Here is a 12,985-nt window from a genome sequence, read left to right as displayed (position 1 = left end):
TGATAATGTTTGCAACCCATGTTACTTCCGTTATGTGACTTCTGTCTTGTTTCAACCTCCACAGGATCAACAGCTGATGTCACTTCCTCCAACCTGCCCTCCCACCTCATTAAGCGTGGCCCCCAAACCAGGCAACTTCAGCCTCTGTTGTACGTCACCACCACTGGGATGGGCGGCCAGCGAACCCGCAAACACTAAAGATTCTCAGGACTTTCTCTTGGTAGAGCAGAGGTCCTGGCCTGATCAAAGATGGCGTCCCCTTGACTACAGCACCAGCACGATGGATCCCATCCCATGAAAGCATGTAGAGATCAAGTGGAAGGTTTCCTCATTGTATCCCAATCAAAGAGCTGTACCGTGAGATCCAACGTATAAATATGTAAAAAAATGAACTTATACTCTGTAAAGAAAGACCATGCCCTGCTATCATGTGACATGGGTTTTTGTTCCCTTCCCTTCCTGAGTGTTTGCAAATATTCTCTGATGACTGGTGACTTATGATGTCTGCTTTATTTTGTTTAGAAATCCTTTGGCTTCTGCAAATGTCAAGAATTGATTGCCATGAATTCACCAGGCCTGACTTGTCGACTTTCTAGTACTGTTCGGATTGTAGTCCTAAATCCTGGGGAAAAACGTAGCATTTTCGAGTCATTGGTTGCCACTGGAATTTCTAATGGGCTTTTAGAATAGTGGTTTCCAATTTATTCGTAAAATATTGACTGTGGTTAGCATTACTTGAAGAGAATTGTACGTTTTGATCTAAAATATGAATTACACGCATGCAACACATTAATTTTAATGCTGTTGAATGCTTTAAAACGCAAGTTGCTAAAACGGTGGGACACGCATCACTTGTCCATCAGTCAGGCAGACCACAGACCACATTTTATTAATAAATTGAAAACTGATATTCTAAAAACCTATAAGAAATTTTCAAGGGAACCCATGGCGAATTTGCCTTCTGGGTTGGCCTGCAATTTGATGTCATGACTGAACAGCAAAAATGCTCTTTTAAAGTCAACCTAATTTGACAGGGGATAAAACCTGTCTAAAATTTCAGTTGAATATTTATATCAGGCCTTATAGTGACAACTGACAATGATGATATAATCCCCCCCCCAAAAAAAGTTACTAAGTCTACAGAACTAAAATGGTGATGCTTGTTTATGTTACTGCACAATCACATATGCCCCTCTCATTCCCCAGGGAACAGTATATTTCTCACAGCTGCTGTGGTTGTGAAAGTATTGTTCCCTCAGGCCTTGCACAAATGAATGTACTGTCACACTGCTTATGAATCATATGTCTGGCTTCTAAGAATTCGTCTCTGATGATACACACTGCTCCATTTACTGATGTCATTTAGTGTTTACTGCTATCCACCTTTATCCTGAACACTGAAGTGTTCCATGATTCTACTGTTTTCAATTTCAGGTCTCCAGTGTTTTCACTCACATCGGCGTATATTCTTAGTGGGTAATGTAATGTTTAAGGTATTACATTTGTAAAAATTGTCAAAAAACATGCCGATACTTCACAGAGTCGACATGACAGTTTTTTTTTTTATAGACAGTGCCTCACCTGAGTGTGTAGATGTCATGAAGTGATGGTCAGATGTTAGTTTAGTTGTTATGACAACCAACAACTGCACAAGTTGAGCCTGAAATTAATTTTTACTCCAAAAAACACTTAAATAGTTGTCCCCCCACCTCTGGATCGCTGATTGTGGCAGTTTTTACTTGGCATCTCGAGACCAGAAATAGAAAACAGGCAATCTGAATCATCATGGCGCTGCCCAGTGGTTGCTCAGGAAAACTGTGGATAAATCAAATGAATTTTGCCTTCACTGTCATTCATGTTTCAGTGTAACTATTTTCTTTAAAATCCTTTTGGGTTTGTGTTAGATCTTAGTACCAGACGAGGTGGCATATTTCATGTAGTCCAGACCCTCTATAAATTATTTGATGAAAAAAAAAAAAAAAAAAAACACTGCTGCCTTTTCTTTGAAATGTTCTCAAAGTTTGTGTATTTTTTTTTTTTTTTAATATATATAATTATAGATAGATACTTTTTCTACTCTTAAGTTTATACCTTTTTTTTGTAACCAAAATAAATTTGATTGACAAAGTGATCACACATTGGACATGTGTTATGACTGTCATTATACAGAAAGTAATGACTGGAAACCTTTTGACAAGGTATGTTTAAAAGAACCATGTGTCTTTTGACCAGAAGTATTCACACTGTTATATTTAAAAAGAGTAATTGATTTGTGCTCCATAAACAAATCTAATATAATTAACATCATTCAGAACCATGTTTTCCCCCATACAGGAACCAAAGTATTTCAGAGACATATGATCACTCAAATGTGTCACTTAAAATGCTGTATCCATTTGAAAAACATCATTCCCTACCACAGTCCTGTACTATCATATTTTCCATTTTTGGCACCCTCTCAGAGGATATCGTGACTGTTAGTGTTTCTGTGCAAACAGATTTCTCCTGTCTTGTTTGACCAAGCAAAACATAGAAAAATATCTGGCTGACACAGCAGGTATTGCATAATCGACTGTGGGCTTGAGCTCTTTATAAATTGCAAGGTAATATTGTCTAAATTGGGCATGCAATTTACAAAAATAGTTAAATGAATAAATGATAATCACAAAAAATAATGATTGAATTCTTAGCTACTGAGCAAAGATCAAACATAATATAATATAGTATAATACTGTATAATAATTTTGTAGTCAAATATTTGTGGTGTTATGACTGCTACTCGGATCAATATGATCATATAATAAAAATTATCAAATAATTTGAACACAAATCAATATTTCATGCCAATTTATTTATTTATTTAGTAAGTAGCCATGTAATAAGCGAGACAATGTACAGTCAGATGGTCTGACTATCATGAAATTAAGATAATATCCAGTTATTAAATCATTATCATTTCTATTATATTACATTTTACCCTGTTAGGGTTTGTTTAACTAGATGACCATAATATAATATAATATAATATAATATAATATAATATAATATAATATAATATAATATAATATAATATAATCAAAGGCATGTGGAGGTGTTGTAATGACGCTTATCAACCAACGAACCAATCAGCACAGTCCTGCAAGTTCAGAGGCTCATCATTGGTTTGATCGATTTTGACCAATCACGAGTCTCGGAACTTGTAGGGCTGCGCTGATTGGCTGGCTGACTGGTCGGTCCAGCTGATAGCTGAGGCGCAAGTAGTGTTGACAACACTACTGGAGTCTCTTATTTATTTATTTATTTATTTATTTATTTATTTCCTAATGGCTGTTTAAAAATAAATATAAAACAACACCGCGAATTTGGGAGGAGGGGAGTGACATGCCTTAATGTATTTCATACGTGAGTACACTTCCTTATTGGAGCCTGAGGGAGAGCTGTTAGCCAGTTAGCGTTAGCCGACAGTGTTTACACACCGACCGCAACGAATAAGCGTCATTATTTCATCGACACTTTGTACATTTGGCTTTAATGCTTCATGTGATTTATTATAACATATAAACAATATATAGCACATAGGAACGGTCAAAAGCGCAGTACAGCTGTTATTAACCTGCACTGGGCGAGCACGCGCAACCTGACAGGTACACGCGACCTTCTGCACGCGCAATGACATCCCTGCATTTAAAAATATTTAGCAATGTTTTCTTTTTTTTTCGGCAAACGGCTTTTTTTCCCCAGTTAGGCATCAACACACTGCCACAGTTTACAGGCTGCTTCTTATGTATTCTTATTTCTGCTTACCTTTGTACTCACCTTTTGCCCCTTTTTTTACCTTAAGACATGCTTATCGTTATAAAGCAATGGTTCATAATCTTGTTTAAAAAAAAAAAAAAAGTATAGTTCACTCAAATAATTTTTTTCAAAAGTTGTTTCAAATCCTTCTGTGGAACACAGATGTTAGGCATGATGTTAGTTGCTGACACTTCAGCCTCAGTCATTATATGGTGAAGAAAAAGAAAGAAGATGCAATGAAAGTGAATAGTGACTGAAACTAATGTTCTGCCTAACATATTGTGTGTTCCATGGTAGAAAGAAAGTCATATGGGTTTGGAACAGCAAGATGGTCAGTAAATGCTGACATTACAAATAATTATAATAATAATAATAATAATAATATTTATTATTATTATTATTATTATTATTATTTTAAACCATTCTTTAAGTAGAGGCTCAAAAACCTGAATTGGGTGTTTCAGATAAAAGATCCAAAATGTGTAGAGCTGGGGTACTCCAAGAATCGAAGGACTGAGAACCACATTTTGAGTGGTTTCCTGTGCTTTGTTTTGCAGCTGTGTCTGATCCATGTGCCAGTCAGCTGAAGCATGCTGGAGAAATGAAGCAGCCTGTAAGTAGAAGAGATGCCGGAGTCTGGCATCAGACGAAGAGCCTGCTCTACAAAAACCTGCTAATCAAATGGAGGACCAAACAGCAGAGTCTCCAGGTGCCTTTCATCTGTCACTAACATTTATGATTTTCTCTTTGTGGGTGCAAAATGCAAATCTGTTGCACTATAAAAGCTTTTGCACGTATCTTTTCTAAACTGGAGACAACTTCCTCTGGAGTTTGTATTTGCTTTTTAATGAATCTTATCAAAGATAACTTGAAAGTGTCCATTTGGATCTGTTCAGCTAAGTTTATAGGTTGATGTGGCCTCGTGGATCAAGCTCAGGGATGGTAACTGGAAGGTTGTTGGTGTAATTTCCTTGAGGTAGGAGATCTTAGCTGGTCCAGACAGAATCTGTGGAAGATGGTGTGGCCTACTTTCTCTTGTATTGCAACTTAATATGCAAAGACAGCTTCAAGAAACCCATTTTGTATATTGATTCCCCCTAAAAATGTGAACACTGTGGGTCTGTGGCACTTTCAAAACTTTGCTCTGTTTGTTTGATCACCCCGACCAGCCCGACATAGCAACATTTGCTTTACCAATGCTGTCAGTTTGGGACAGGGTGGGGTGGAACTATCTTTTTAAGACCCCGTTAACACCTGGTATTAAGATGCATCTTGGATGATCCGATCACGTGGTCAGGCGAGACGCATCTCTGTTTACACCTGGTCTTAAATGCGTCTCCTGAGACCACTTCATGACGACATACGTCTATCACTATGTCAGCGTGCCACTGCATGATAATAAATTGCAAAAAAGTCATAAAAGATTAAGAAAGTGCAAATAAAAGTGCAATATTTAGTGCAAAATTATCCATTGTTTAATTGGACTACCTGTTTTAACCTGAGCTTCAGATGTGTGTGGTTGTCATCTGTGTCCATGCATGTTGATTTCAGACACATATATAAAGGAGATCTGTGAAGCTCTCGTGCTTTTGTATGTGTCCGCTTTTTCAAATTTTATGATCGTACTGTTATTTCCTTTTTAAGCCCATATGCAACCGGCAAAGTTTAAACTCTTGTTTTAGCACAGCGGTTGATTGACAGGTGAGGGTTGGAGCTGTCTGGGACACATCAGGATGGATAAGTGTTTATACCTCAGATGTGAAGTGGTCAGTCACATACGTTTTTGACGACCTTCGTATGTGGTTTTTATGATCCGATCACAAAACGTTTTGGACCTGTTCACACCTGTATTTAGCGCTGACCACTTGTGATTGGATCACCCGAAACAGAGCTTAATACCAGGTTTAAACAGGGTCTTAGTGACTAATGCAAGTAACAGTCAACTTGTGTAGACTGATAAACATTATTTTAAGTGAACTGAATTAATCTTAACATTCCTAACATTTGTTTAAAACTATCCAAACACACAGGACTTTTATAAAATTACATTTGTGAAAAAGATTAAAAGCTAAACAGAAAAAATAGCAGACCGCAATAGCTGCAAAAGTAGTATTAGTCGGTAATGTTTTTAAGGTGGGGGCTAAGCAAAGGGTCAGTTAGATACATTTTTAATAATTGAACATGTTAGGGGTGAGGAAATGTAGAATCTTGTGAATGACAGGCGTTATGTGGAAATTAGTGAAGTTGTGTGGGCACATGGTCCATGTGGGCCTGGCCATAAGCCATCACCATGTGCCCTTGATAAAGCCACTTAACCTCAGGTTACTACAGAAGGATTGTCCCTGTTGTAAGTGTGCTGTAAGTCGCTTTGGATAAAAGCATCTACTAAATGACTACTTACTAGTTTTTTTAAAGCCTTGATGCGAAATTCCAATTACCCAGCTCTATAAAACCACTAGACCTAATAGCCTTAATACCATTGTTATGTAGTAATTCTGCTTCATCTGGTAAAAACCTGTTCAATCCACTTTGCTGACTTTGCTTCTTTTTTTAAATTTTTTTATAAATGCCCAGCAGGTTATCTTTTCTCTGCTTTGATTTGAAAAGTAATGCAGGAAAAACCTTAAATAAATCTCCACAACCCAAGGCGTTTTCTCCCCTTTATTTCTGTTCATGTGGTCATGTATTTTTTTTATATAAAGTAACATTCTCAAATGCATATTTAATGGCTCTCGGCTTCCTGCTTGTTTCCTGAAGGGCCACATAAGAGTCTTTTAGAATTAAAAGACTGTTAATGGATGAGTTTTTCACCAATGTTAATATCTGCACCTCCCATCAATATTCTGGTATTTTGAAACCTACTTCATAAATGGAAGCTTGTCGTGGTCCATCATGGTAATGGAACAAAATGAATTGTGTAGTTCTGTAGTCGGTTGATCTTTTTGCCAACATAGTGTCATCTCAGCATTACTGATATTCTTGGAGGTGGAGATGCGAAAGTTAGTTGTTGGGTAAAATGAGTTTCGTCTATGTAGGTCAGTATTAATTTACTCAGTTAGTGCTAGTGTTAGTGGATTACCAATATGCAGCCAAATCTTTATCAGACTTGAATGTGCATAAATGTGCAAAAAAGCTTTTTATAAACACACAGTTCTGGTCCAGCATGCTGATTGGTCAGTGCAACGTTCTAGCTGTGCCGAATTCACGGTATAGTAACAGCTTTGCTGTAAAAACACCTGTTCACAAAGCAACTGTGTGTATCACAGTGTAGCACCCACAGCTGATTGTGATTTTTGTTGCATAGCAACATTGTTACTGTTTCCATGCCAGGAACTATGTCTAGCAGAATGGTGGCAATTAATTTGCTTAATATAGAGAGAGAGAGAGAGAGAGAGCATTTTGGAAATCCATAAAAGTGGCACTTTTCTTAGGGATTGTAAAATCACAGGGACCTTTGCTTACCCTTGGCATTTTTATATTTTGGAACTAAGATTGTGGACAACACCCTCCAGACACATTAAAAGTTAAACTCAAGTCATGGCTTAGCAAGTAAACCCAGAAGGATAATTGGAAACCCTTACTGGTTGTCATCTGGTTATGGCTTCCTAAAGCACTAAATCATGACATAATTAGGGCTGCCCCCTAATAGTCGACCAAACGTTAGATCGGTCGGTTGGTCGCAGAAAAAAAAAAACTCCACAGGAAACCGACGAACACCGGTACTACCGCTTGTTGTATGCTAGGTGGTATTATTGGGTAATTTTTGTTAAGCAGGGTTAGGGTTAATCCTACACAATAAAGCAAGACACCATGATTTCAAACTTTGAACTTTTTATTTTGTATTTATTTTAACTAAAAATTCAAATTAAACTGGAAAAAAAAATTAAGTGCAATTAAAATATGTTGTTCAACATTTTGAAAGACGGCTTTTCTCGTTGTCCGGGAAAATACATTGTGTGAATAAATTAGTTTTTTCCCTCCTTCGAGATAGATAGATAGATAGATAGATAGATAGATATATATATATATATATATATATATATATATATATATATATATATATATTAGCAATATACAATTTTACATCTGCAACCCCCGGGCTGAGGGATCGGTGAATATTTTTGCTGTAGTCATTTTGCATTGAAAATTTAATTTGTTTATTTAAAAAACAAAAACTTAATCAAATACATTTCTAAATTCAAATTGCACTCAAAACAAAACGAAAAAGCAATTAAAATAATGAAGTAATCAAAATAATAATAATAAAAATAATATATATGTAAGTAACCACCTTTCCATTTATCATCAGGCAAGTATCCATCTAAACATGCAGGTGGAAAATTACTTAAAAAAAGGAAGACATAAAAACAATTATAAATGTAAAAATAATAATTATGATAATAATCACTGAAATATAAATCATGGTTCGAGGTGAACGTGTTTTTTTATTATTTTGTTTTAATCACAAATGTATAGGCTGCAGAGTTCTCAAAGAACTCAAAGCACCTCCTGAGCTGAGATGTCTGAGGTTCATTTGCAGCACTCATAGGTGATACTGTTCTTGCAAAAAAAAAAAAAAATATCAGAAGACAGAAACAAAGAAAGAGTGAAAAACTTTTACATGCGCATGTTCCACGAGACTGCACGCCTCCGTACAAACAGCGTGTCATACATGAGCATAGATGGCTTTTCTCTCATCTGTTCTTAATAATATAATAAAGTGTGTTTCTTCAAGTGCGTGTCTGTGTGTCTATTTGCAAATTATTTGTAATATTACTTTTATGATAATAATACCCTAATAATAATACAAATAATTTTATACATTAATGGGAAAACGAGCCAAATATCGTCTTGACATCGTCAAAGGCATCAGCTATTGGCAATCACTCTGACCATCGTCGATCCCCGAGATCATCGTCTGTCGGCACAACCCTAATGTGCATTTCTCTCTATAAATTAACAAAGTGTTCAGACAGTCTCCTTACTGGTTTTTCCGACACATTCAGAATCATTACCGCTTTTGCCGGTGTCGCTGCGGCTCGCTTCGTGCGTGTACTTGTAAAATTTATATTTTAAAGGCTTAGTATATATTACGGATTAGTATTTCTCTGTAATGTAGAACAGTGTTAGCAATGTTACTTATAACATGCTTTCTCAGCCCTGGAACTCGAACCATTTTCTGATGCCCCCCAAAATATATATATTTAAGTAATTAAATTAATATCATAAACGTGCGACTAGTCGACTAATGGCTTAAATTAACTCCTACCAGTTGACTAGGAAAATGTTTGGTCAGGGGCAGCCCTATAGCAAATCATTTTCCCAACTATCATTTAGTTGTGAAAGGAATTGGCTTGTAGTTATTCATTTTGAAAGTGTCTTCATTGCTTTTATCCATAGTAAAATATGTCTTTTTTGCCAGGCTTTGACATAAACTAAAGCCTTAAAGTTTACAATAATACTTGGAAAAGCGTGCTCGTAAAGGAATAAGGAAACAAATTTGAAATTCCTTTTCTCTGTCTACAGGAGCTAATCTTACCGTTGCTCCTCCTGAGTCTCCTCATCCTCATCAGCACCCTCAACCCACATGTCTCTTACGGCAGTATAAGCACCAAGGAGCTGGAGTATGAACGGGACCTGTCACTCAAAGGTCTCGGTTACACCCCCATCAACAATGTCACCAATCACATCATGGAAGAGGTGGCACGGGAACTGCGTGAGTCTTTTAAAATGTGAAGTAACCTGTGTTACTTCACCCATATATGCATCAAATTCATGTATTCACTTGCTTGGTACAGTGTTTATTCTGAAGGTATGCCTTGATATGATTGCATGAATCTTTGAGATTTCGTTTGTGTTGATTCCTTAGCCCTGAATAATGAGCTTCGATTGGAGATGTTCTCCACTGAAGAAGACCTGGAGAACGCCAGTCTGTATGAACCTGACGGCTATGTGGGAGTGGTCTTCTTGGATAATATGTCATACCGTTTGCGATTCCCATACAGTCAGCTCCCTCTGCCCAGTGACTTCACAGAATCCATAAGTGAGAATCACTCAGCATTGCTGGCATAAAACAGCTGCAGCTGTGGCACCCTATGCAGTATCCTCTTTGGTTAATTGGCCTGCTTTTTATTGCAAATGACATTCAGTTAGTGGAAGTTAGATGGTTTGATCTGTGACTGACCACTTCACATCTGAGGTATAAACTGTTGAAGGAACATCACATTTATTATTACGTTTATTTGATCCACAGCAAGCTGTTACACAAACTATGTAAACTGCCGTGCTGCCAACTACTGGTATTCTGGATTCATACGGCTGCAGTCCCTTATAGATGCTGCCATCATACAGGTGAGAAATATATGAATAGTTTAACTACATTTAAGCAGTGAAGCTGTTAATAGCTGTTAATACAATTCATTTGTATAGCACTTTTCACAAAAGGTGTTGTTTCAGAGCAGCTGAATGATGAAGTGTGGGCTGAATGTCAGTTTGACTATTGCAGTCAACAACAACAGTGTTTATGTAGTTCACTCTACAAGGAGCTTGCTAAAAGTTGTAAAAAATAAAAGGTCATAGCTAGTGAAATGGTAAACTTTGAACCCAATGCAATGTTTTGTGTTCAACACTGCAGTTTTTCCTTGAATGCATTACCTATTGCTGTAACACTAAATGATTAACCAATCACAGCGCTCAGTGATTGTACTTCAATGATGTTTGAGAATGCATCATTTTTTGACAACCTTAGCCAATGCAAGTCCACACTTTGGTGATGTTATGTTGCCTGCACTGTCAGGCAATTAGACTCATTGCTGACTTGCGCTATAAAGGTGCACTTTGCTGCAGCGCGGAAGGACTCTCAAGCACCCTTATGAACCATTAAATTACAAATGGGACTCCGCTCAAGCGAAGACCACAAGTCCATCAAATGTGCGCTCGATGGCTCTGTTCCAAAACCTAGTGAGCTGCCTAAGTAGGCAGGATTTTAAGGTATCATAAGGCTTTTCTAAAAGGTAGGGTGCATGATTGCTGCCTCTTTTGGCCATATTCTAAGGCAGCATTGCTTCCTTCACAGAGAAGCAAGTTCCATACCGTGGAAAAAAAAATGCATCCAAGATTTCAGACAAGGCAGATAAATGTCAGTTGGAAATGTTCATATTTATTCAAGTATTACAGTTCAATCTAATAAAAATAAAAAAATTCAATAATTGTGCTCTGTAGTTTTGTTCTTGAAGGATCACAACATGCTAACAACAAACGATATTGAAAGCAATAGTGAGTTGAGCTTCCTGTGTGCTTTGTGTGAGGAGCACCATTTGTCTCAGAAGCCTGTCTGCCTTTTCTCTAAAGATGATATAAACAATATGTATTGTGAAAAGATGATACAAATAAGTGACTACAGGCATTTAGACTGTGGACAGTAAGGCAGCTCACTAGATTTAGTTAATGTGTTCTGAAAACCTCTCTCTTGCCTATCCAGATGCAGACCAAACGTCCGGTGTGGAACGAATTAAATGTGCGTGCAGTGATGATGGGTCATCCAGGTTCTGTGGAAGTCCAGAAGTTCCCTCACGCCCTCATCTCCATCTACCTGGTGCTAGCATTCACGCCCTTCGTCTCCTTCCTCATTGTCAATGTGGCAGCTGAAAAAGAGCAGCGACTCAAAGACACCATGGGCATGATGGGATTGTATGACTCCGCGTTCTGGTAAGCACAACCGTGATAGAACTGAGATTTAACGGGATAGTTCACCCAAAAAGTTAAAATTCTCTCATCATTAACTCACCATCATGCCATCCCAGATGCGTATGACTTACTTTCTTCTGCAGAACAACAAACAAAGATTTTTAGAAGAATATCTAAGCTCTGTTGTTCATCACAATGCAAGTGAATGGTGACCAGAACTCAGAAGGTCCAGTAAGGATATAAAGGCAGCATAAAAGTAATCTTTACGACTCCATTTGTTAAATCCATATCTTCTGAAGCAATATGATAGGTGTGGGTGAGAAACAGATCAATATTTAAGTCTTTTTTTTTTTTTTGTTTACTCTAAATCTACACTTAAGTTTCATATTCAGCCACTTACTTGTTGGGGCTGGTCAAAGGTGGAAATTTATAGAAAAAAAGGACTTAAAGGAAAGTTCTGGTTCAATACAAGTTAAGCTCAATCGACAGCATGTGTGGCATAATGCTGATTAAAACAACAATTTATTTTGACTAATTTTGATAAAAATAAATAAATAAATAAATAAAAAAGCAAAAATCTTGGTTCCAGTGAGGCACTTACAATGGAAGTGAGTGGGGGCCAATTTTTGAACATTAAAATACTCACAGTTTCAAAAGTATAACCACAAGACATGAACAATATGTGTGTAAACATGATTTTAGTGTGATAAAATTGCTTACTAACCTTTTCTGTGTAAGGTTATAGCCAATTTTACAACTTTGTTACCATGGCGATGTAATGTCAACAAACCCTAAAACAACTGAAAATTGCAATTTAAACAACAATACAGCTCAAATAATACACAAGATTTAACAGAATAATGAATGCAAGTGCTTTTTTATAAAATTATAAGCTTGGCATTTATGTTTAAACACTCCAAATATTTTCCATTGTAAGTGCATCACTGTAACCTCGATTTTTTTTAAAGAAAAGGATGTCGATTGAGCTTAACTTGTATTGAACCCGGAGCATTCCTTTAAATATTGATCTGTTTCCCTCCCACACCTATTATATGATTTCTGAAGATATGGCTTTAACCACTGGAGTCTTATGGATTACTTTTATGCTACCTTTATGTCCTTTTTGGACCTTCTGAGTTCTGGTCACCATTTGCTTGCATTGTGATGAATAACAGAGCTTAGATATTGTTCTAAAAATCTTTGATTGTTGTTCTTCAGAAGAAAGAAAGTCATACACATCTGGGATGGCATGATGGTGAGTTAATGATTTGAGTAAATGAGAATTTAAATTTTTGGGTGAACTTTTCTTTTAATTTCAACTTGTCCATAGGCTATGTTTAAAACTGAAGTGTTTCTGTGCCACTTCCGTCACCAAGCAGAATTGTAAAAACATTGTTTTCTAACAGTTTTTCCGAATACTCCTTCCATCTGCCATTTGTCGAACAAATAAAAATAAAATGATATGATTTAGACAATTTATATTTCAAGTAGTCTTTAAAGAAGT

At 36.8% G+C, this 12,985-nt stretch overlaps 2 protein-coding genes across 3 annotated transcripts in view; both read left to right on the top strand.

Moving 5' to 3' along the window:
• The window catches only part of LOC127427314 (kinesin-like protein KIF19), a 66,513-nt gene extending 64,386 nt beyond the window's left edge, over nucleotides 1–2,127 (top strand). Inside the window, exon 20 of the mRNA XM_051674845.1 lies at nucleotides 65–2,127. Coding sequence (XP_051530805.1) covers nucleotides 65–198 — 134 coding nt within the window. The 3' untranslated portion in view covers nucleotides 199–2,127. The remainder of the gene's footprint in view (nucleotides 1–64) is intronic.
• A 1,112-nt stretch (nucleotides 2,128–3,239) lies between these two features.
• LOC127427312 (cholesterol transporter ABCA5-like) overlaps nucleotides 3,240–12,985 on the top strand; it is a 35,420-nt gene continuing 25,674 nt past the window's right edge. For both annotated transcript variants that reach the window (XM_051674842.1, XM_051674841.1), the window contains exons 1-6: nucleotides 3,240–3,402; nucleotides 4,353–4,504; nucleotides 9,322–9,511; nucleotides 9,665–9,838; nucleotides 10,049–10,146; nucleotides 11,276–11,502. In XM_051674842.1, the coding sequence (XP_051530802.1) occupies nucleotides 3,390–3,402; nucleotides 4,353–4,504; nucleotides 9,322–9,511; nucleotides 9,665–9,838; nucleotides 10,049–10,146; nucleotides 11,276–11,502 (854 nt within the window). In that variant the 5' untranslated portion in view covers nucleotides 3,240–3,389. The remainder of the gene's footprint in view (nucleotides 3,403–4,352; nucleotides 4,505–9,321; nucleotides 9,512–9,664; nucleotides 9,839–10,048; nucleotides 10,147–11,275; nucleotides 11,503–12,985) is intronic.

This window comes from Myxocyprinus asiaticus, chromosome 36 (genome assembly GCF_019703515.2).
Source record: "Myxocyprinus asiaticus isolate MX2 ecotype Aquarium Trade chromosome 36, UBuf_Myxa_2, whole genome shotgun sequence".
Lineage (NCBI taxonomy): Eukaryota > Metazoa > Chordata > Actinopteri > Cypriniformes > Catostomidae > Myxocyprinus > Myxocyprinus asiaticus.
The sequence above is the reverse complement of the archived record's forward strand: the minus strand, read 5'-3'. Positions and strand labels throughout refer to the sequence as shown.